The following is a 25,708-nucleotide window of genomic DNA, read 5'->3' on the forward strand; positions in this document are numbered from 1 at the left end:
TTACCAGGTGAGTATGTGGATGACTTTATTCAAGGGTATTTTAAGGTACCCTAAGAAGTGGGGATGTTACTTGAAGGTGGGGGGAAAAACTTTTCCTCCGATCCAAAATTTGAACAACTCCTTGTTCTTTCATTCTACTTCTTTTGTGATAGTAAATATGATTTCCTTGCCTGCTCTTTGGCTACAGTCTTTTACGCAGTCTTGTAAACATATATGTATTTTTTGGCTCGCCAAAATTAGCCAGCCTGTAAATAATGCTTCAGCTCACTAATATTTGTATATTACCTGCCCGTTAGGAGTGTTGAGCCCCTCCTAACATCTTTCATATTAATCAGCTAAGAAAATAGGAGTTTTCCGCATGTAGCAAGTGGGCCCAGGATTTCTCCAGATTTGTCAGTTTTTCTTGATCTACTACTGACTTTTTTCTCTCAGTCCATAGCATGCGGGAATGAGTTCATTGTATAACTTAACTAATCAAAAATGTTGTTTATGAAAGTATTTCACGGAGCCTAATTTTTAGATTTTCAAAACATCAGCATATGCTGTATATAAAATCATGAATCTTAAGGAAGTCATTTATTTATGGATTTACTTGAGCAGTGACACAGTTCCCTGACTTTGGAACTATGCCTGCTAGGATGCACATAATAACAAAGAGCTGTTAAGTTATGGAGTGATATTCTCCAACTGAGAAACAACCCCCTGCTCAAATTATTGGAACATCTGTAGTCTGTATCTTTGCATCTCTTACAGCACTTCACATATAGTAGGTGCTTAGTAAATATTTGTTGAATTAATGATCAACAGCCTTGTGGAAGGTAGAACTACATGGTTCCTTGCTTTTTTTTTTTCTTATTAAAGTGAACTGCAAAGCTTCTGACTCTTATCAGATTACATGTGTATGTGAGTTGTGGATCATGAGGCAACATAATCAAAGTGTTTGTTCAGGAACAGCATCATGGCTTTTGACTATAACTGACAGTGACCATAAGGCAGTGACCCTACCAATACAGGGCAGGTAAATTGATCTGTACTTGATACTTTTAAGAAAGAACAGTAAAGTAGACATAATTTGTTTTATATCAACCCTACTTATCACTTCTTTCTCACTCTGCAAATTTTGAGAATTCTGTAGCACATAGAAAATCATATACTGAGTATTCTTTTTGAATTCTTAATTTTTGAAATCATAACCAATTAAATAAGCATTAATTAGTCTTTGTACAACACAAACCAGATTATGTCCTTAACTGGTAGGTTTAGAGTTGAAACAAATACAATTCAAGGGCAAAGATTAACAGAACATTAGAGACAGGTTTTTTATAGAAGGGAAGTAGTGTTAAGTAGCTAGGGCCTACCTTGAAGACTATACTATCTCTAGGAGAGTATTGATTTATATTGGAGAAAGAATAGAATATGTGGATTTAACCAATGATTTTTAAGAAATACGGAAAGTTTGCTTTTAAAAAACTTTATAGTTGGCCAAATGTGGGGGATCTGTGTTGTAGGAACTTTTTATCTTTGTCATACACAAGTTATATTGAATGATGGTCCTGAGACTTGGATTTTTTTTTTGTGGTAGCCTAGGTCCCAGGATTTTTAAGTATTAAAATGACAAGATAAAAAAATCCCAGATGTTAAACCAAAAGCCTAGTTTTGCTAAGTTGATAACAAAAATAGCGCTGCATACAAGGACTCCCAGACAAGTGTTTTGGAGAAAACACTGGGTTTTACCAACTCTTGCTTCAAAATAAATTTCACTTTCTAGGTTGGTGATTTTTCTGAATTTGCCTTGTTTCCCAAGAATGCCAGGCCAGAGACTACAAATGATGACGATGAAGCCTTAGATGAAGAAACAAAAAGAAGAGATCAGATCATTAAAGGGGCCATTGAAGTGTTAATACGGGAATACTCCAGCGAGCTCAATGCCCCCTCCCAGGAATCTGACTCTCACCCCAGGAAGAAGAAAAAGGAAAAGAAGGAGGACGTATGTGTTATTGATTTCGGACAAAACAGATTTATTTCTTCGATTTACTTTTTATGATCTATGTTATCTTATACAGTTGCTCTAATTTCAAACTGCTGATGGGAAAAGAAACTGATTAGTGTTTATATTAGAATATAGTAAGCTTTTAATTAATTTCTGTCTATCATGCCTTAGGAAGTTGGCTTCCTCATTTTTGTGACCACAAATTTCATATTTTTGTGACAGAAATACACTGGCATGGAGGCTTCTGCCTATGTAACGGGATACCCTTCTAGTTCTGTTTAAAAAAAAAAAATGTGTGATGAAGGGTAAACCAGTAACTGACTATGTACAAAGTAAGTTTTTCCTTTATTGGGGCTGGCCCTAAACATCTTAGAATGGAGATTACCTCACTTTGCCTTATCCCCTTTTCATGGTTGTTTTTCTCTCTGCTCCAAGCGGGAAACCAGGTCTCATTCACTGAGGATCTTCACTCACCTTTAATTTTCAGCTGCCTTTCCTTTAGAAAGCTTGCCTCATGCCCCTCCACGGACAATAACGCTGTTGAACATCTATCTAGCTGGGGGAGTTTGAAAGAGCAGCGCGAGACGAAACACTCCTCCCCAGGGTCTGGAGTGTCACATCCCTACTTTGTTCTCCACTTCAGTTAGTCTGAGGAATAGGAAATCCAGGTTGGAAAGGAAATATTCAGGTCTTTTCCTACCCTTTTCTTTGGGCATACTGTTGAGAAACGTTGAATGGAAATAATTTTATCTTCATTTATGGGAAATACTTTATATGCATGAATAGTATTTTATGCCATTTTAGAAGCATTGTAAAACCTTTATAATGTGATTATTTACCAAGTCACACTTAAGGTTTATGTTATTCTTTGGATTTTAATTCTTCACAGATGATCTGGAGCAATTTTATGTGTGGCTAAATGCCTTCATTCTCCTTGGTCAGTTCTTTCTGATCCAGCCTTAAACAGGGCAGATATAACAGGGAGTTGCCAGGCACTTGGAGTACTGGCCCTTGAGTTCTCTCAAAGACCCAGTGGAAGTGGGTCTGTTGGTTTGGCTCCTTCAGCACACCTTCCTTTAATGGGGAAGGAGGAAAATATTCAAAAGCTTCCACATTTGGCTTGGGTTGGGAGGGAAAGAAAGAAAACCTGCCATACGGAAAGAATTATGGGAGAAGTTTGCTCATGTCAGCATCCACTGTTTTCTGGAGGGGGCTCAGGAGAAAATTTCTGCTTAAATGTTAGTCACTGAGTCCCTCCCTGTTCCATTGAATGAGGGGGGAGGGTTTGTGGGGGGGAGGTGTGGAGAGTGAGTGAAGTCTATTTTTTAGTATCAAATAACTTTGACAAGGAAATGATATCACAGCAATACAGTATTGCTTACAGTACAAACATACAGAACATTGTTTTTCAGAGTAGTGTGAACTCTATTTTTAAAAAAAAAAATCTTCGTGGATTTTTCCGCAGATTTTCCGCAGATTTCCAGTGGCCCCACTGATCCCTTATCCACTCATCACCAAGGTTCGTTTACATTGTAGGCTTTGACAATGACTATATTTACTGCTAGTTGCCAGATTTGTGACTCTTGTCCATCTGATTTTTCACTCATTAACATCAGATTGTCAGGTTTGATACTGCAGAAGGGCTTTTTTTTTTCTCTTACAAGACTGGTACAAAACCTCTAACCTTCGACTTTTCTCTTGTCTCTTTGTATCGATGTTGATTGACCTTCATTCTTTTTTTCCCTCCCTGTCCCCCTTGTCTTTTAGGAAGACATAAATGCTATAGAAATGGAAGAAGACAAAAGAGACCTGATATCACGAGAGATCAGTAAATTCAGAGACACACACAAGGTAGTATTCTTGTTTTTGCATTTGATACCAAACTAGACTTTTTGCAGAATCCAGAAAGAAAAAAAGACCACTTAAAATCAACATTACATTAGAATTCATTAAAAATGCTATTTATAGTAGGTATAATAGATATGTAGATAGAAAACAAAAACCAAAGACCAGTACCACATTAAAGTGGTCCTGTACATTTTATGTTTAGTTTTTAAGTTATTTAATGATTGCTGTGCAGTCATCTCACTTTAATGTGAATAAAGAATATTTGTTTTCCATAAATATCAACCTAAACATCAGGTTCAAGATTTATAACAATTCAAGGGGGCAGCAGGATAACATACATTTTAGTGTATTTCTGTGGGCAATTGTGTAGCTTAATCAGAAGAAGACAGTTTGATTTAGAGCTAAATTTAAGGGTTATTATTTGCATAGATTTAATTTGAGAGGGGGAAAATTTTGAAAGTAGGTCAGTGGTTACCAGACTTACCAAAATTTAGATGCATGGAAGAACTGTAAATTCCCATAAAGCTAATCTATTCATTGACCCCCACCATTATGATAGAGATCATATGGTGACTAATGCAAGATGAAACTCTCAGCTTGGAAAGTAACAAGGAATAGGATGTAAGTATGAGCTTCTGTTTTTTATTATATTTATGGATGCCCCCTCAGAAAAATATGCAAAGGGGTAACTGGCTTGGAAATGAATATTTGTGCAATAGTAAATCCCTTTTATAAGCCTTGCCTACAAAAGCTTCTCAATATAGCGCATCTGTGAATGTTTTCTGGTTTTGAAGGTGATGCTTATGGACCATGAAAAGCAAATTTTGCATGAAATGTATTTTAATGTTTAAGCTGTAAGATGGTACTAGCTCTTCCCCTAGGACTGAGTAGCCAGTGACTCAGCAGTAAAATGTTGATAAGTGTTTTTTTTCTTCACATAGCCTTGTTGTGGTTTTTTGGTTTTGGTTTTTTCGAAATTCAGAGTTGGAATTTGGTGAAATGGTTTAACCCCACAAATCTAAGTCATCCATTGTGTCTAGCCCTGTCTCACTTTTGTAGTGCTTTATTCAGCAACTATGAGTATGACAAGAAACATGTTATTTTTCTCCCAAAATTAATTTTGGGAATGAAAAAGTGGGGAAATGAGTCTTTTTTGGCAAAGTTCAGCATTCAAGTTTGGGGACCAAGTAAGAGTGAAAATGTTATAGAAGTGTGTGTGTGGTTTCCCCCCCCCCCTTTTTGTCATCATTGATTTGTTAAGCCCTGTCATGTCAGTAGTATATTATGATAAAAATCATGTGGTTTAAAAAAATCAAATCTAAAATATATATGCTTCAGAGTTTGAGAAGCTGTCAGGCATATTACTGCCTTAGACATATTTCATTGGGGACTATTTTGGATTTCCAAAAAGATTTAGAAAGTGGTTGTTCCTTTATTTGGGTGGTATGGTTAAAGGGGTCTTTTGGAACATCAGTGACAAAGTAATGAGCACAGTGAACCTTTGCATGTTTTGGTATGAGTTTATTAAATAAGCACAGACTGTCAGGGTAATCAACGTGGCAGGGGGCGTCCATTTACAGCACGGACGAGTCTGAAGAGAACACAAGGTAAGATTGATGATTCTTTTACCTCTCCTTTTCTATTCCTTTCCTACATCTGTATTTCTTCTCCTAGCCCCATTTCATTTTTCTCTAGACCTTTTATCTTTATAGAAGTCCATTAGATAAATACCTTTTATAAATTAGATTTATCTGTTCTTTCATTGGCTTTGCAAGAAGAAAACTTTTGAAATGAGTCCTAAAAAACTAAGCCTAATTTACATAAGCCAAAAGATACACTAAAGAAAGAATTAGTACACTGAATAAAGTGTGCTTTGAGGAGAAAAATCCAGGAATGCTACCAAAGAAATTACTATTGGAACAGCTAAAATAATCTGTAAGTATCCCTCATCTCAGTATTTAAACATATTTCTTTATATAAGTATATGAAATTGAGGTAAGTTTACTTTCAGAGTTTTCACGTAGTCTAGCCCCCATCTTATAAATTAAAACTTGGTATTGGGATCTTTCAAAAGATGAAATTTCCTTGCCCCTTTAAATAGGATTTCAGTTTTGCTCATCTCTGTCAGCTTTCTGCCATTTTTATTCTCTTCCTTTTGTAATCTCAATGTATTCAGTGCTGGGTTTGCCTGTATTTCACATTAAATACAGACTGGCGCAGTAGCTGGATAGATTGATCCCTTGTGAATTAGCTTTATTTCATAATTTTCTGTCAGTTCTCTGATCCATGGACAAGAGGGAAGAGTGTCTAACAGGTAAGATCGCTTTTTAAAGTTGTTTTAAATGCTTTACATGATGAAGAAAAGAAAAATGCACATTTATTGTCGAAGTTTTATTTCATTGCAGTGGTACTAAACATGGAGCCAAAGGGATAAACGTGTTTTGTTTTTTTTGTTTTTTTCCTGTTTGGGGTTTTTTTTCTGCTGAGTATGTGTAAAAACCGTGTGGTCCACTGGCAATCTTTCAGGTTGACAAACTTTGTCTTTGTTATTTGGTTTATTTGTGAACCATGTACTTGCTCTTCCTCCCAGAAACATAGCTTATAGGCAAGGTTAATCCAGTGTTGGCGGTCCATGTCCTAGCACAGCATCTGTAAGTTAACACAACAATTGCTTCCAAGGATGGATTTGTCATTATCTTGATGTATTTTTATTGTCTTATAGGAATTCTGGGCATAGATATGTTGCTTTGCTTTTTATTTTATTAAATAGAAAAATACAGTTTATATACATTTCAATAAAACTGTAGCAAATAACCCTTTTTAGCCTCTGTTTGAAATGAGTGATTTCCAACCTTTTTGATACTTGGTGGGCTGTCTATCTTGTTACGGTGGGAATAAAGTATAGAATAGCTCTTGCCTGGATCTAGCTTTCTGGAGGGTGGGAAAACCAGAGGACAGTAAACTATTCTGGTTGTTTTGTAGCAATAGTGATGAATTATTTCTGTTCTTTTCCCCAAACCCCCAAGTAATAGTTTTTTCCTGGGTTGGGAGTTTTTTGGGGTTACATTTCATATTTTCTAGCTTTCAAACTGCTTTCTAGTTACTTATTTGCACAAAATACAGTTGTAGTCAAGTGCTGAGTGATTCATTGTATTTCTGGAGACTTTTGTCTCAGCTTTGAACCACTACACTTTTTATCTGCAGTGTAGCCATTATGTACTTATTGAAAGGCCAGCCACACTCATACAATCTCCCAGCATCTGAGGTTGGAGATTGCTGGTCTGTTTAGATTCTATGCTTTTGCACGAATTCTAGTCTTGTGATTGCTGCACTTTAATTTATCATTTATAAGATAAAATGTTAACATGTTAAATATCTAATGTTAAAGCACCACTGGTTTTGGTGCATCCATTGCCATTATTGGGCGTTGCGCCGGGAAAAATCTGAAACCCTCAGCTGAAGAGTTAATTCTGAAAGTTCTTTTGTTGGTTTTTAGAAACTGGAAGAAGAGAAAGGCAAAAAGGAGAAAGAGAGACAGGAAATTGAGAAAGAACGGAGAGAAAGAGAGAGGGAACGTGAAAGGGAACGAGAAAGGAGAGAACGGGAACGAGAAAGGGAAAGAGAACGTGAACGAGAAAAGGAGAAGGAACGGGAGCGGGAACGAGAGCGGGATAGGGACCGAGACCGGACGAAGGAGAGAGACCGAGACCGCGACAGAGAGAGAGATCGGGACAGGGACCGGGAAAGGAGCTCAGACCGTAATAAAGATCGGAGTCGATCACGGTAAGTCCCTTGGACTTCTTGGCACTTGGGGGTGTTTTCCTAATGCCATCAACGAAAGGCACATTGTGTTCATCTTTTTGGTTTTAATTTTTTTTTACTGTTCTCTGTTTAGAGCTTGGGTTAATGATTCCCAAGTCATGGATTTGATCTGCTAAGAGGGCTAGTTAAGTTCAAAGCAAGACGTAACCACAAAGTCATCTTTAGTCTGGCTGCATTTTTAACATATCATGTATATAATTGGTTATAATGTGGAATTGGCCATGCAATATCCCCTCCAGCCCCCTGTGAATGGTTCAGGGCCACCCATCACAACTGCTGAACAAACAACTAGTCTTGCCTTACTGAAGTGCCTCTGTATTATGTATGTGTGCATATCTATATATACACATATGTATATGTGCATATATATTTATAAATAACCACTTGATAGAGTTTCTGCATTATTTTTTCTACTATATTTCCAGTACTTTGATACTCAGAAGCTAGAGAATAGAATAAGCTTTAATCTCAAGTGCTACATTTTAACACAAATTTTTCTCCAGAGGCGATAAGAACATTGATTTGCTTATTTTGGGAGGACTTAAGAATTTTAGATACTTATCCATTGGACTAATGTTGGTTTTTTTAATATGAAGAACAAATGACCAGTTACTATATGCCACTAGAAGAGTTATGTATGACAAAATTATCTTGAATGCATAAGCCAATCCTAAATCAGCACAGCATATGCAGAGTACCTAGGATCTTAAAATAAGAACGGAATGAAAGTGATTTCTGTGTGATAAGTCCCTACCATGTTCACACCTCCTTTATATTGTAAAGTCTATTAGCTCTTTTTCATATATTTATTTAAGAAGAAATTAATTTAAGTGTCTTTAGATGTATCGTGGTATTTCCCAGGTGAGTTGCTAGAGGCTCAAAGAAATAAATACCTATGACCTGTCAGAGGTGGGGTTTGAACCCCAGGTTTTCCTGACATCAGGTCATTTACTTTCTCCATTCCTGATACCTCTTTTTATCATACCCAGCTTCAAGAGAATAAGAAAGGATTTCTAAGAGGGTATTTATTTATTTTTTCTTTTTTTTGGAGGGGGGAAGGCAGGGCAATTGGGGTTAAGTGACTTGCCCAAGGTCACACAGCTAGTAAGTGTTAAGTGTCTGAGGCAGGATTTGAACTCAGGTCCTCCTGACTCAAGGGTGGGTGCTCTATTCACTGGGCTACCTAGCCACCCCCAGGGTATTTATTTTTAACCTACTTCCATTATGGTAAAACATTTTGGTTGTAATTTAAAATTTGTGGTAATTCTACCTTGTAGCATAAGCCAGAAGTATTATTTCTTTACCTTCTAACACTTTATTACACCAAGTTATAGCTTAATTTTTGTTATTGTCAGTTTGTGACTTTAAACTATTAAGTATTATGAGAATATATAGTTACTTTTTAAATACTGTTTTTAGTTTCTTCTACAAGCTTAGAATTTAAGGAGACCTATGGAACCTTTTAGCTACATTGTCTGTTTTGAGGCACAAGTAGTTTATTTAGATAAGAAAGTTTTGATGTCTTTCTAGATTTTCATAGTAAAAACTTAATGAAGATGTTTGCATATTAAGATATTTTGACTAATTGACTTTTATCAACTCAGGATTAAGCAGAACTTCTTCCCACCTCCATTCAAACCATAATGATGAAGTTCTTTTACATTGAACTTACCAGCTTCGTTATACTGAGTTATATCTGCTTTTGATAATTGCTATGAACTAATGCTGTGTTTAAAATTTGGATTTAATCAGAAGGCGGCACATAAGGATCTAGAAGGCCATATGTGGCCTTAAGGCCACAGGTTCCCCACCCCTCATTTAGTGCTTCATTTGATGGTCAGAATAATTATCAAGGCTATCCTATTGCTATAAATGAAGTTTTAAGAAATCAGACATAATCTAAAAGTATGTTCCTTCTGTCTCCTAAAACAGGAGTGCCCTGAAATTTTTTCACTTTTGCAGTCTGGCTTATTTACTATTTAAGTTGCTCACTTCTGCTCTTCTACTCTATGATTTATATACAAAATATCATCATTAAACTAATCATACTGTCATCCAAATACAGAGATATAATCAATATTCATAAGAGAATCAATAGTAAAAAGAGGGCTGGATTGAGGGAGGGTCTAAGAAGATCTTGACTTTAGAGGTTCCATTTATGTTCTTTACCAACTTGGTGACCTTTCAGGCAAGTTATTTCTACTTTCTAGGCCTCAGGTTTATTTGTAAAATTATAGAAGTGGAATAGAGTAGTTGTGTCAGACTCAAATAGAAAACCACAAATTAACATTCTTTGTTATATTGTATTCCTAATTATTTTGTTAATATAAAATTACTTATATTTCCCAATTTCATTTTAATCTCGTTCAGGCCACACACAGAGGGCTGGGAGTTTGACACCTCTGGACCAGATGATGTCTAATGCTCCATGTAGCTTTGAATTGTATAATCTTAAGTAGAGTTAGTATAATCCCCTGTACAATTTTACTGCATAACTTATTTTGTTCTCTTACACCCTAATTTACTTTTAATGATGTGAAATTATAATGTATATATGTGGTAGTATGGTAGATATTACCTCAGAATCAGGGAGACCTGTTTCTAAGACCCATCCCTGGCACAGACTTTCTGAGTGACCTTTGACAAGTCATTTAACCTCTTAGTGCCTAGGTGACTTGGTAAAACTATAAGTTGCAGAACTGTTGCAGATTTGCATTATTATTAATAGAAGCATTTTCCTCACAGGAACTACTTTTACCCTGAATGAGTCAAAGGTCCATACTAAAAATATCAACTTAAATTCTTGGAATACTAAGAAGAATGCTAATAGAATACTCATTGATTAGAATATGATCCAGGAATATAGCTCTTCATCAACATTTCTGATGAAGTCAAGTAGTAAAAATAGATTTCATTAGAAATTAAGGACCAGCTGCTTCTCATAATTATAAACTATTTTACTCTTGGGCTATTTTTTAAAGAAATGATAATGATTTTTATACCATGTGTTACATAGAGAGAAGAGCAGAGACCGTGAACGAGAACGGGAGAGGGAAAGAGAGAGAGAACGGGAGCGTGAACGGGAAAGAGAACGGGAACGGGAACGAGAGAGAGAAAGAGAACGAGAGAGAGAAAAAGACAAGAAAAGAGACCGAGAAGAGGATGAAGAAGATGCTTATGAACGGCGAAAACTAGAGAGGAAATTACGGGAGAAGGAAGCTGCTTATCAAGAGGTAATAGGAGCCATGGTTCATTTTTCTTAACTCTTCTGCTCAGGTGCTCATTCTGTTGTGGTCAAGGACAAGGTTATTCTTGGAGTATAATTTATTTTTAATACTTCTGACATTTTCCTTTAGCGACTTAAGAATTGGGAGATCAGAGAACGGAAGAAAACTAGAGAATATGAGAAAGAGGCTGAAAGAGAAGAAGAGAGACGACGAGAAATGGTAAGTTTGTGTCCAAAGACATTAAATAGGAGCTTGTGTATAGTAAAGATTGATATGCCCCTTTGACACTTTTTATTCATTGTCAGGTTTGAGAACAAATTCTGGTACAACAAAACAGTTTGTATGGTATCTTAGAATTCTATAACTGCAGATGATACAGTAACCTTTTCTGGCTTTGGAGTTGTTCGTATCTTCTATCTACTTTTTTTTATGCTATGTAAGAAAATCATAAAAATAGACATTATGTCCTGGATTTAAACCCATTTGAAAACCTGTAATGTCAAAGGGTTTGTGATACATGGAGCTTTTAAAAACAAAATATTTGAATTTTTTAAAAACAGTTTTAATTTGTATCACTAGTATGTTCCATGTGTTTTTTCTTTGCTGAAATTCTGTTACTTTTTTATTCTTCTCTTTGGAGAGTATTGTTATAATACCTCCATCTTGTGTTTCTCTCTGTTATACAGGGTGTCCTAAAAGTCTCAGTGCAACTGCACTAAGACTTTTGGGACACCCTGTACCTTAAATTCTTGGGGTAGGAATAAGAAATCAGAGTATAAATCAAAGTGTAAACTCTGTTTTATTGATAAAATTAGTGGACATTATTTTCAGATGCACCCTTTACAAAATGACTGATGCCCAATTCTGTTTTTAGCTAAGATCCCTATAGCTTCAATAGTTTCCCTCATAATAAAGTTATTAGAGTATGTATTTAGAGATTTTGGGGTGATATCATGCATGATGTTCATTTCACTGGTTGTCACCTTGCATAATCTGGTCTGACTCAGAATTTAGAAAAATAAATGTAATTTAATTTGGCTTAATCAAAACTAAATTTAATTTATATCCTCATGGTCTTATGGCAGTTATAAAGGTTTTATTGTGTGTGTGTGTGTGTGTGTGTGTGTGTGTGTGTGGTTTTTATTTTGAAGGCAAAAGAAGCCAAACGGCTAAAAGAATTCTTGGAAGATTATGATGATGACAGAGATGATCCTAAATATTATAGGTAAGTAACCTTCTTGAATAAGCATTATGCTTTCAACTACTTAAAAATTAATAAAAATGAGCATTGTTTTCCCAGGGAAACCTAGGGATTTATACTAAGGTTTTGAAAATTTTTATCATGGGAACCATGCGGAAAACTGTTGCCTGCCTGTGGAGCCTGAAGCAGGGGATCTTACCCCTGCCCATAAAACGACAGGGGACTTCCTTCTGTAGCACTGACAGACAGCTTTCTGACTATAATTCATAATATTTAACATATTTCTTAACATGTTTTATTGATGTCTTTTGGTTTTTACATTACTTGCTGACACCTCAACCAGGAGCATCTCTGACATTGTATGCAACATTATGCACCCATGGTCTCCCTCTTCTCATGAAAGGAGGAAGGTGGCAGACTTTTTGACACTTTTAACCTGATTACTGTTCATCATAGCAAATGGAACAGTATACATTGTAATACATAATGGTATGATGCATTTGATTTGAGTTTGATGTTAGTCATGTTACTGATGCAGGTAATGTTTTCAGTTACAGTCAAGAGTAGAACCAGAACAAAGGCAGGAATGGTATTACAAGATTTGGGTAACTACTGTGTATTATCCACTGTTTCCATTTTTTGTCCTGAATAGCCAGTTCGTTCTGGGAGTATTCCCAAGAAGAACAGCTTCATCATTCAAGTAAGGTTGTGGGGACTGTATTAATAATAAGAATGCAGTAAGTTCAAAACTACTGACTATTTTCACAGTACTGGTGTTCTGCCTTAGAGTTAAAGAAAAGCAGAATCGTGTTATATTCCTAGTCAGAGAGACAAGAAATGGCCCCTCACTGATGGCCGAAAACCATACTAGTTGTTAACACCTTTCTAAAAATCAGATTGGCTTATTTTTTCTAATATAGCTTAGAAGAAATCATATTCTTGATGGTGCTTGTCACTGAAAAAGTATTAGTATATGTTGAGACTTATCTAGATGTTTTAGGAAATATCAGAGAACTTTTAAGCTGTGGTCCTTTTTCTCAGGAATATAGCTTTTGTTTTTCTTTGGAAAATAGGGTTATTTGGAAACATTCTTTCCACTATTTGATTATTAGCTTTAGAAGAAAAGCGCCTAATACATTGAGACTCTTCTCTTTTATAGGGGTAGTGCACTTCAGAAAAGATTGCGTGACAGGGAGAAAGAAATGGAAGCAGATGAACGAGATAGGAAGAGAGAAAAGGAGGAATTAGAAGAAATAAGGCAGCGTCTTCTGGCAGAAGGACATCCAGACCCAGATGCAGAGCTCCAAAGAGTAAGAAATAACCTAGAATGTTTGAGATAAGATAAAATGTTTTAATTTGTTCCTTTACTAAGTGAAATTAAGATAAGAAATCAGTTTCCTAAAAACTAAGTTAGAAGAAGTTTCCATTTGTAAAGATTTGCTTTAAAAAAATTCATAGTGTGAGCCACAAAATACTACCTTTTATGTGGTTTTTTGGAGAAATTTTGAAAGGATTCTTCTATTCTTCAGATATATTTATTTGTTATACCTTTAGGATTTCCTATAAATTATTCATATCAAATTTTGTATAATATGATTTATAATTATCTAACAGAATTGTCCAGTATATCTGATCGTATTCATTATAGGTAGTTACTCTGGTAACTAGATCTTTGGTAAGGAAAAACTGATCGTGGATAGTTCAGTTGAGATGTCCTATTATAATGTATGTTAATACTTTTGGTCATTTTCCCCATTAGTTTTCTTAATGAAAGTTTGAAATGCTTTATAACATTTTGTGCAGTGTGTAGGATAGATAGAGTATATCTGTGATATACAGAGCATATTCAGATTATCTAATATAGAAAGTGATTGCTTTTTTAAAACTCTTGCCTCAGATGTTCCCTTGTTTGGGGGAAGAAGAGAATTTGAATTCCATACTGTTGCGGTTCATTCACATTAATCCAGTTTTTACTTGGTTATAGATGGAACAAGAAGCTGAAAGGCGCAGGCAACCACAGATAAAGCAGGAGCCAGAGTCTGAGGAAGAAGAAGAAGAAAAGCAAGAGAAAGAAGAAAAACGAGAAGAGCCCATGGAAGAAGAGGAGGAGCCAGAGCAAAAACCTTGTCTTAAACCAACCTTGCGGCCCATCAGCTCAGCCCCATCAGTTTCATCTGCTAGTGGCAATGCAACTCCCAATACTCCTGGGGATGAATCTCCCTGTGGCATTATCATTCCCCATGAAAACTCACCTGATCAACAGCAACCTGAGGAACACAGGCCAAAAATAGGATTAAGTCTTAAGCTGGGTATGTTGGTTTTCTTTTTGGTCTTTTAGGATCAAAGCAGTTAAGAATATCAGTGCCACCTCTGAATTTTACCCTCAGCTAAAGAATTAATTGGAGGTGGTTAATCGTTGTTTAAGTACATTGGCCAGATGCTTTTCTAGTTCACTATTTTCATAGTTTTACTTGGGCGTCTATATCAAACTCTGAGAAATGAAAATTATAATTATGTAGGACTTGTGAGTAATAAATTTTCTCTGAATTTGGTGTTTTAAATATTTTGATATAATTGATTTCCTTTGTAATCTTATGTATTCTTTCTATTTGAAAACTCTGAGAAGGGGTGCACGGATTTTATTTGATGGCCAGACGGGTCCGTGTCACAATCCTGCCATATTTGGATGTGTGAGAATGGTGACAGGATATGATAGTATGTGCTACTGTTCAGGGATAGCAGGTTATAAGTAAGATATTAATCTAAAGTGTTTTTCGAGGATTACTAAATCATCCTTTTACTTTAGGTGCTTCTAATAGTCCTGGCCAACCTAATGCTGTAAAGAGAAAGAAGCTCCCTGTGGATAGTGTCTTCAACAAGTTTGAGGATGAAGACAGTGATGATGTGCCTCGGAAAAGGAAACTGGTTCCTTTAGATTATGGTGAAGATGATAAAAGTTCCACCAAAGGCACTGTCAACACAGAAGAAAAGCGCAAACATATCAAAAGTCTCATTGAGAAAATCCCAACAGCTAAACCTGAACTCTTTGCATATCCCCTCGATTGGTCTATTGTAGATTCTGTGAGTTGTAATTTTTAAATTTTGTGCTTATATCTGACTTTGATCAGTCAACTTCTTTAGGTTTTGATTAGTAGTGTTTGTAGAGAAGATCACCTAGTTCATAGATAGTTTGCTAAATATATGCTTGTGAGGATGGTGGTCAGATAAATTCTCAGATAGTACTTTAGCTTCTCAAGAGTCTTTCCACAACTTGTGAAGGACAAGTGTATGTGCATATCCATATTTGTTCTCACAGGGGAAGAAAATTAGATGAGAGCGTCAGAGATGGAATAGAATGAAAAAATGTATATTAAGTGCTTGCTGTATGCCAATAACTGGGGATACAAATTGAAAAGTGAGGGCAGTCCTGTTTCCTCAGAGTTCGTATTCTGATTAGAGGAGGAAGTATTATTAAGCTTCATGGCAGATGGAAAGGCCAAGGAAAGGAGCAATGCCAGGGTATTACTTCAGAACCAGTCACTGTTGGGCTCTGGGCTACCTCCAGTGAAGGTTCCCAAGGGGCAGTGAATAGCATCCAACTGAAAGTCGGTATGGGGGTTGGAGGCAGGGGAGGAATTGGTCAGTTGCAGGTTAGGGCAGGAGAATGGAACAGTTCCCCAGGGCTTACTTTTGCTTCTGATGGGCAGTCATCAGTGACTGGAGCAAGGTCCTCGATGAGTAATACTTGATTTTCATAATATCATTGAGGAAAGTGATAGTAAAGTATGTTATGAGTTTTGTATGATGATTAATTCTCTTCTCTTTTTCCTCACATTCTTATAAGAAACTAGGTTTATAGGTCACAATTAGCCATAAGCGAGTTATTTGCAATTTTTGTATTTTAATATGATTTTTATATCGTTGGATGCAAATTATATATTTTTGCCTGAGATCCAATGAGGTACTATTTTTCTTGTGGTCCCCTCTACTAATATTTAATCTGTAGTAAGTGGTATATTGAAGATAAAAATGTTGAAGCAATTCAAATAAAAATTTACCTTTTTCTAATGCAGACATTAATGGAACGTCGAATTAGACCATGGATTAATAAGAAAATCATAGAATATATAGGTGAAGAAGAAGCCACGTTAGTTGATTTTGTTTGTTCTAAGGTTAGTGCTTTACTCTTTCTTATATCAAGACTTTAAGGATGTAAGGTAGAATGTCTTGGATTTTGTAGGTGGTCTTTAAGAATTGCTCTAGCTGAAAAATCAATCACCTTGCAGCTAATGTGATGATGAATTTCTCTGAGCTTAATGAAGCTGAATTTTCAAGTTCATTTGGACCTACCCAAGCTTGTGCTCTGCCTTTGAGATCTCGGGGTCACCACTGTGCTAAAACAAGGAATTTGATAGCAATACCAATATGCCATGCAAGCTTTCTTTAGCTATATTCTGGCCACTAACCCCCACCAGCTCACTTGAAAAATGCACATGCAACCAAGGGTTAAAGAAAGCAAAATGGATGGAAGTTGCCCTGCCCTGTGGCTTCTTTCTGTATGGTGGTGAAAAGCAGGAAGCAGTATATGATTACAGCATTGTCCAGATCTACTTCCCTTGCTTTTTGGAATGTTGTTGAGACAGGGAGGTATAGTCTTCACCTGCACTTGAGAAACAGTGATTTTTCACCACAAAAATTGTTTGGGTCCTGTATTGCAAAACATCTAACTAAGGGTACAACCATTCTCTCTTTTCCAACAAGTTTTATTATTTTTTCTAAAAGAAATTTTAACAAAAATCTCCATCTCTCTCCCCTACAACTTACTGTCAATGAAAAAGAAATAAAAAACAAAACACTTGCAACAAATGTGCATAGTCAGGCAACGCAAATTCCTGCTTTGGCCTTGTCAAAAATATAAATATGTATGTATCTATACATCTATATCTCAGTTTGCATCCTGAGTCCATCCCTCTTTTTTAGGAGATGGGTAGAATGTTTCATCATGAGTCATCTGGAATTGTGGTCAGTCATTGCATTGATCAGAGTTCCCAAGTTTTTCTGTGTTTATCTTCGGTGTTGTTATGTATTGTTTTCCTGGTTCTGCTCACTTCATTCTGAATCAGTTCATATAAATCTTCCTAGGTTTCTCTGAAACTGACCCCTTCGTCATTTCTCGTAGCACAATAATAGTACATTCATAAATGACCATTTGTTCTGCTATTCTTGATTTGATAGACATCCCCTCATTTTCCAGTTCTTTGCCCACAACCAAAAGAAATGCTCAAAATCTTAATTTGCACACGTGGGTCCTTTTTCTCTTATCCCTTTGGTACACAGACCTAGTAGTGGTTTTGCTGAATTAATTGGTCAGTAAACATTTATTAAGCATCTAATACATGTTGGGCACTCTGCCAAGTGCTTTTTTCCCCATTTTTTATACATATATATGTATATAGAGAGATATTATATACACACATACATATATAATTATTTTTATATGTGTTTTATGTTAACAAGATATAGTTACTACAATAAAAGGAACATATCCCTTTAAGATTGTGACTAATGACATAGGGGAAAAATACGATTTATTTTTCCATCTACTGTTTAGATAATGAGATGAGGATGGAGCAAGCCTGGACTTCTCTTTCCATCTGTTGGTACTGTGGCAAAAAAAAAAATCAGTAAAATGAAGTTAATTTTTGTGATGGGTATTAAAGTATACCTATAATAACTACTTGAAATGATATAAGGCTTTATAGTGTTTTACATATATTATCTTACTTGATTCTCCCAACCACTCAGTTAATTATACAAGTATATACCTATTTTATAAATTAGGACATTGACCTTTAGAGGTTAAAGAATTTGTCACAAGTTCTTATATCTCTATGATGGTAGAGCTGAGACTGAAACCTAGGTCTTTAGATTCCAGTTCCAGTGCCTATCTTGAAAAAGTAAAATTAGTGAAACATTTGAACTTGATACAGAGAAAATCTCTCAGTAATGTGAGATTTGCTTAACTGTGAGATAGTAGAAATGTCAGTCTTAGGGCCCCTAAGTCTAGACCCTCCCTTTTTTCTACTGTATTATGTTGCCTGCTATTGGTTTTTTGTTTTCATTAAAGTAGATACTTCTTTTTTTTTTTTTAAAGCAATTGGGGTTAAGTAAATTGCTCAAGGTTACACAGCCAGTTATTTCTGGGTGTGGTGCTAAGTATCTGAGCCCGGAATCGATCCCAGGTCATCCCGACTCTGGGGCCAGTGCTCTTATTCGCTGAGCCATCTGGCCGCCCCAAAAGCAGATACTTCTGAACCTGTTTTTTAAAAAAAATTACCACCTGGTAATTACTTAAGTACCATATCCCCGCATGGGGATTTCCCAGAGCTGGGACTTAATGGCTTGGACAGTTTTCTTTTCTTCCAGTTTATTCAGGTGGATGTTTTAAGAGCTTGATTTTTTTTTTTTTAGCTGCTGCTTTTTGGAAGGGGGAGACAGGGCAATTGGGGCTAAGTGACTTGTCCAAGGTCACACGGCTAGTTTTGTGTTAAGTGTCTGAAGCCAGATTTGAATTCAGGTCCTCCTGACTCCAGGGCCAGTACTCTGTTCACTGTGCTACCTAGCTGCCCCAGAACTTGACTTTCTTACGAATGATATATTTCATTTGTTTTAAATATTTACAAAATGCTTAAGTAGTTTAAACTTAAAATTTTTTTAAGTGTATTATTCTACTTGGCATTTCAAGAAGTGCTGAAGTGTTTATAAGTCATTTCTAAAGACTTCTTGACATGAAGTATGTTCATGGTGGATGTTTTCCTGCATTCATGTTGATTATATCACTGTTAAGCCATGGCCTAGAATCAGATAAGGAGGTGTGGGATTCTGGGGCATAAAATCAAATACTACAAAGTTTCCTTAAATTCAGTTGAAAACCATTTAAATTATTTTAGAGATTTTCTTAAAATCACTATCATTATTATTGCTTTTCCCTCTCAGAGTTTTTAGACTAAAGGTTTTTTGTTTCTTTCAGGTTATGGCTCATAGTTCACCACAGAGTATATTAGATGATGTTGCCATGGTAAGTTGAATTTCCTTATGTGTAAATGTCCGACTTTCCCCATTTCATTGGTATCACAAAATTTCCATCTTTGAACATCATGTACATAATGAATTTCACTGATTGCTTACATATGTTGTATCCAAGAAGCTTTTTTTTTTAAGTTGCTTGCAGATTTGCCTCAAGCATCATCGCACAATGCTATAGTCAGGAATTTCTTTTTTATTAGTGTTAGTCCTCTGTTTGATACAAAGCCTGATCGAATTACTTGTCCAATTGGTGCCCTTTAATTCATGAAATTTTTGAGTAGTGTCATGCAGTGGTACGTGGTACACAAAAATAGTTTTAGTTTGATGTAGTTCACAGTCAGTTCTCATTTATTAGTGACCTCATTTTTTCTGAGTATGTGTTATTTCTTCAGCTTGCCTTTGACTCAGTATTACTTCTGGTAGAGGACAAAATGAAGAAAAAATACTAAGTTCTGTCATATTTGTCTTTTCATAGCATCTCTAGCAAAAGTTGTTTTGAAAGGGGAAGTTGAACTATAAACAAAAAAAAGTGTTTGATCTTGTTTGAGGATTTAATTTGCTGTATGATCTCCATTTCTGGTTTGTATTAATAAGATGACCTTTGGCTACATTATCTTTATGTAAGCTTGGCATTTTCTGTAGTATGAATTTCATTCTCAATTTGAATAGTAAAAGTCAGCAGATTGATAGCATAATTTTTTTAAAAGAATATCTTTTGACCAGCAGGTAGGAAAAGACACTATTGCTGGCAAAGTTGTTACCTTAAATTATCAACTGTTATGTTTCCTTTATCTATTGAATGGAAAATAACTCTTTATTTGATTTTTGTGAATGCCATTGGAGCAAATGAGAAAATATAGATGAAGTACTTTGAACAAAGGCACCCTGAAGTCAGTTTGGCAGTTGTTATGCCTCTTCCTCTGTGGATGTTTTATGAGCCTCTCTTTGTAACAAATATGTATTTTTTTCTACATATAAATTATTTAAAACCAAGATTTTATATAGCCATAGCCCTTCTTGACTGTTTACTAAGTTGTAGAGGGTTACAATCTGTCAGTTCAAGGAAGACCCATAGTGCCACAATTCTTAAGTAATGTATCTTGTTAAAAGTTGTCATTATATTTTTTTAGTACTTTATTCCCTGTGTGTAGACTCTATGACATGATGAAGTTCTGAAAGGCTCTGCCAACAGGGCATAGTCTCTAACAAGTCCTACTGAGCTGGAAAGAAGATGTCCCTTGTCTGAACTTGAGTTCAGAGAAGAGGCTACTTGTTACGTTGGCCACACCATGATGAATTTTGGGGTCACAACCTCTACTATCAAAGACCATTAATTAAGTTATAGATGATTTGCAGTTTGTGTCTATGGAAGGCGTACCCACAGGAAAGAGATTATAGATAAGTGAAGTATTAAAGTACTATATGTGGAAAGATCCTGCCTCACATTTATTCTAGTATTACGTTCCCCTTAGGCAATTTTCCGTCTTTCAGTTATAGCTGGAAATAAAACATTTCAGTGCATACTCCTTCAAATTTGGCCATTAAAATGACTTGTGCTGGTCATTACTATTGAAGATAGTTGTGATTATTTGTTTTAATCAAAAGTTGTTTTTCTCTCTTCTGTAGGTACTAGATGAAGAAGCAGAAGTTTTTATAGTCAAAATGTGGAGATTATTGATATATGAAACAGAAGCCAAGAAAATTGGTCTTGTGAAGTAAAACTGTTTTTACATTTAGGTTCCATTTCAAATTTTTTTCCCTTTTCCGCCATTCAAAGGACTTTGAATTTTATCTGTCCTCAAAGACACTTGTGAGATCTGTAATTTTTTTTAATGTAGAAAATGTGAAAAATTTTTTGGTCTTCTGCTCTGTTAGGACCCCTCTGTTCTCCCTCGGTTATAGAGTTACCTGAATCCTACATTGGTTCTCTTTATAACTCACCAGGTACAATTACTGGTATGTTTTATAAGCTGCAGCTACTGTACAATGCCTCTCTGATAATCTTGTTCTGCTAATTTGTTCCTTGTAAATATTAAAATGACTCCCTGGTTATTTTGCAAAATTGCACTTAATGTTGAATTGTACCAGTTAAAAAACCAAGATAATCATTTTTTATTGCAAGAGTATCAACCATCTTTTATTATGCCCCTCCCCCTGCCCTTTTTAATTTAAAAACTGATCAGAAATGGCAAGTCCTGTTTCAGGTATAGAATTTAAATTAGAATGTAAGAATGTGTCAAGTGGGCCACCCACTCTTCTTTAAACTATGTGTGTGTATGAGCATGAGAGAATGTATGAACGTCTTTTTTTTTTTTCCTTATTTGTCTTAAGGGCAGCAGCCTTAAACATTTCATGATTCAGGATCCTGAAGGGAAAGTAGTGATATTGTGCCAACCTAAATGTCTTGGACGATTGAATTGTCAGTGTTCCAGTGTATGGGATTTTATTATGGTGCAGCATTCTGTTGAACAGGATGGGGTTCCCCTGTTTAGCTGGCTCCTTCAGCGTTTCTCTTAAGGGAGAATGAGTCATGCAGAATTTTTTTTACATTTCTTTAGGCTGATCATTAATTTCTAGAGCACACTTTTTTACATTCATTGGCTTTAACTATTATAGCTCCATTTAATATCTCCTTAGAGGTTGTCTCTCATCTTTTAAAAAAATTTTTTTAAGGAAAAAATTCTTTTAAGAAATGCTTTTCTTTAAAAAAAAAAAAGCCAATTTCAACATTGTGAGAAGTAGGAGAAAACAGTAATAGATTTGGACGTAACAATTTAGAAAATAATTTGGATCCATTTAGGCATTTTTTGGCCACTTGATTTTTCTTTTCCTTTTTTTTTTTCTTAAATTGTAAGGAGTTTGTATGGCTTAAACCTTTAAAAAATATGTGTGTGTGTGTGTGTGTATATACATATCTATATATATACATATATATATATATATATATGCATACACACATAAATGGAGACTTTATTTTACCTCTACATATCCAGGTTAAAAATCTGATGATGTGCATAAAGACATACCATGGGCTGTCTTTACTGTAGGACAGAACTTTACCAGGGAGCAAAACAGGTTGACCTGTTTAGAAAAGCTTAACTGTGACCCTATGTTACTAGATTTCTTTCATCTTGAGGGGACATTTGAAAACACTGTTCTTAACAAATGGAAACGTGAAAAGGTTCCACCATGTAAATATTTCTAATATTAAAAAATGTATATATTTGATCTGGGGACTCAGATTCTTTCAGAGTCTTGTTAAATAAATGGCATCATGTTATAATTGTGTGGTGCAGACTAGAAAACTTTAATTTGAAAATATGGGATGAATTTTTATGGGATTTTCACATTTTATGGGTATTTAGTAAAGATAGAAGCAATACCTTGTTTTGGATGGACCTCCCTTTACATGTGTGGAAATGCCTTTATTGTCATAATGTTTTTTTTTTTTAAGCAATCAGGGTTAAGTAACTTGCTTAAGGTTACATGGCCAGTTATTTCTGGGTGTGGTGCTGAGTATCTGAGCCTGGGATTCGATCTCCAGGTCATCCCGACACTGGAGCTGGTGCTGTTACTCACTGAGCCACCTGGCCGCCCCTAAGCAATTGGGGTTAAGTAACTTGCTCAAGGTTACATGGCCAGGTGTTTCTGGGTGGGTACTAAGTGTCTGAGCCCGGGATAAGATCCCCAGGTCATCCTGACACTGGAGCTGGTGCTCTTACTTGCTGTGCTACCTGGCCGCCCAGTCATAATGTTTTAAATTCTGATTTCTTAAGGTGAAAACTTAAGGAAGAAATCCAATATCATTTGTTAATTACAAAATAAGATCTCTAGAAAAGGGTTATTTTCCTGTTTGTTCTTTTTCAACCTTTATGGCATTTCAGAAACTGCTTGTGTAATAGATATATCCATGTTCCCTTAACATAGTTAATACTTCTTTAGACATGATATTGGAGAACTGTTTCTAGTTCATTGGTCCAATATTGTCAGTTTCAAATTTTATTATAGTAGATTTAAGAAATCTTACTGTATTTTTACCTATTTCAATCTGATTTTCATCTGTATCATTCTATTCAAGGTATATTTATCTTTCCCTTCCACACTTTCTTCTAGAAACATTGGCTTCATATACTGTGGTGAATTGGGAGTAGGAAGAAAAACTGTACATATGTGAAGAACATGAAGGATCTAGAATTTTTAAAATTGACAGTACATACCTCTGAAAAAGTTTTAGATATAAACTTAATAAGAAAGTCTTTCTAAAAATGTCAACACTAAGAGAAACTTACTTTGAGATTGATTTTTAAATATTATTTAGCATGCTTTTATGACTAGTACTATATCTTATTTTATTCGACATGGCTTCCAGAAAAATATGCATGCAGTTTCCTATGATTGGATTGGATTTCCTGAGTTGGCTTCCTAATTAGGCCATGCATTTATTGCTTCATGGATTTTTATCAGTTATGTAATTCTACATGAAGGTGCTTTGAAACAGTTACATTGCTTTTAGTTAGGCAACTAGGAGATATAATATATAACCTTTCTGCATCCCTTGGGTTTTGTCATCACGACATTTTTTTCCTCTCCCTGGTTTGGTATCTAAAAAATCATTTTAAATAGGCAGTTTCTGAAGAAGCATAGTTTTAAAAAAAATTCAATAGGGGTGGCAAGGTGGCAAAGTGAATAGAGCTCCAGCCTTGGAGTCAGGAGAACCTGAGTTCAAATTCAGACTCAGACACTTAACGCTTACTAGTCACTTAACCCCAATTGCCCTGCCTTCCCCCTCCAAAATGCAAAAAAAAAAAAAAAAGGTGCTGTTTCAACACAGCCCCACAATTCCTCCATCTCATGTATTTCCAGTTGAATCCCCTGTGATGTAATCCCCCAAACATTTAAAAGCAACAATATTGAAGTGATTGTTACTGATGATTCAGACTTTACCCTGTGATCGACTCATGTTCCTTAAAGGAGGATGTAGACTGTATAAGTTAGTACTAAGTTTGCCCGCTGTTTTTGATCTCTGTTCCAATTTAAAGGCTTTATTAATATCTAGCTGCTAACAGTAATTGTGTATGATCACCCACACCTTGGGTTTTGTCACCACTTTAGGCCCATAGACCTAAATCTGGTCTAGTCTAATTTCCTCTTCACTTTACAAATATCAAAACTCTGAGGTCCAGGGAGATTGTGACTTGATTGAATTCACACAGGTCATAAATGTCAGAAGTGAGATTTAAACCCAAATCCTCTGACCTCTGAGCCAGTAGGTTTTCCACTGTGCCATGCTACTAGCTTTAGTCCTTATGTCAATTCAATTCCAAAAGTGGTTTATTGAGTGCCTTCTGTTTGCCAGGCAATGCCAGGGTCTGAGAATACAAAGATAGGAGCAAAACTAGTCCTTGTCCTCAAGGAGTTTATGTTGGAGTGAGGATTAGGTTTTCAATCTCTACACAAATTCAAGCTAATTTCAGAAAGGAGAGAGCAAAGAGATGAGATCACAAACTGGTGGGGAAGGATTTGGTTAGGAGGTAGCGCTTGAGTTTAAACCTTAAAGGGAATAAGAGATTCTAAGAGAAGGAAATTAATAGAGTGGTTGTCAAAGAGACAGCCTTTGCCAAGTGAGGAGATAGAATGTAGAGCTTGAGGAATAGTAAGCAGGCTAGTGTGGCTGCAACGTTTTTTCTGCTTTGTCTATGCTGCATTACTTTATACAAATCTCCCCATATTTCTCTGAGTTCTTTATGCCATTCCATGTGATAACAATGTTATTTTTCATATATTATCACAATTTACTCAACTGTCCCTGAGTTGTGCATATAAGAATTTCCCATTTTTGCTGTTAGAAATGATGCTGCTTTTTTTTCTTATTGTCTGTAGTGTTCCCTGTGTGTTCATATAAAACCAATGATATGATTCCTGGGTCACAGTGTATGAGAGGTTTGCTAATTAGCCAAACAAAAATCTATATCTAAATCTGTTGATATTTTAGTTCATAGAGGTTAGGTTAGAAGGTATCTTTATAATTTTCAGCTTCCCCAGTTATCAGCAATCACTCAAATTTTCATTTTCAAGCAGAATATTTTTTCAGAACAAGGACATTTTAGTCCTTGTATCCTTAGCATTTGGCACTGTTTGTACATAATAAGTTTTAAACATTTGTTGAATCAAATTTGTTGACTCTCGACACTTAACTTCTGTCTGCCTCAAAAATCCTCAACTGTAAAATGAGGATAATAATAGCACCTACCTCACACAGCTGTGAAGATCAAATGAGGAAATATCTGTAAAGTGCTTACTTAGCACATGGTAGGCACTTAATAAATACTTGTTCTTTCCCTTCCTATCCCAAATTTGTATCCTTCAACTTTCATTGAGAAATCTTAGCTAGAAGCTAATCAGCTGTGGTGGTGAATGGCTGCTGTCAGTTCCTATAGAACATGCCACCAGAATATAGGGTCAAGATGAAGTGCTGCTCTCAAATAGAAACCAATGTGGCAACATCTGTGAACATTTTTCCAGAAAGTAATTCAT

At 35.7% G+C, this 25,708-nt stretch overlaps 1 protein-coding gene across 5 annotated transcripts in view; it reads left to right on the forward strand.

Moving 5' to 3' along the window:
* The window catches only part of RBM25 (RNA binding motif protein 25), a 46,638-nt gene extending 24,181 nt beyond the window's left edge, over window positions 1-22,457 (forward strand). For 2 of the 5 annotated variants that reach the window (XM_069092107.1, XM_069092108.1), the window contains 13 exons: window positions 1,769-1,987; window positions 3,456-3,509; window positions 3,758-3,841; window positions 7,335-7,621; window positions 10,677-10,893; window positions 11,017-11,106; window positions 12,039-12,112; window positions 13,248-13,398; window positions 14,073-14,397; window positions 14,895-15,169; window positions 16,162-16,260; window positions 19,119-19,166; window positions 20,801-22,457. In XM_069092107.1, coding sequence (XP_068948208.1) covers window positions 1,769-1,987; window positions 3,456-3,509; window positions 3,758-3,841; window positions 7,335-7,621; window positions 10,677-10,893; window positions 11,017-11,106; window positions 12,039-12,112; window positions 13,248-13,398; window positions 14,073-14,397; window positions 14,895-15,169; window positions 16,162-16,260; window positions 19,119-19,166; window positions 20,801-20,893 — 2,016 coding nt within the window. In that variant the 3' untranslated portion in view covers window positions 20,894-22,457. The remainder of the gene's footprint in view (window positions 1-1,768; window positions 1,988-3,455; window positions 3,510-3,757; window positions 3,842-7,334; window positions 7,622-10,676; window positions 10,894-11,016; window positions 11,107-12,038; window positions 12,113-13,247; window positions 13,399-14,072; window positions 14,398-14,894; window positions 15,170-16,161; window positions 16,261-19,118; window positions 19,167-20,800) is intronic. The other 3 variants (XM_069092109.1, XM_069092110.1, XM_069092111.1) reach the window with 3 other exon arrangements.
* Window positions 22,458-25,708: the final 3,251 nt, after the last annotated feature.

The sequence above is a fragment of the Petaurus breviceps genome, unplaced genomic scaffold (assembly GCF_028583685.1).
Source record: "Petaurus breviceps papuanus isolate PSGF00001 unplaced genomic scaffold, PetGlider_PUasm1.0 189, whole genome shotgun sequence".
NCBI lineage: Eukaryota > Metazoa > Chordata > Mammalia > Diprotodontia > Petauridae > Petaurus > Petaurus breviceps.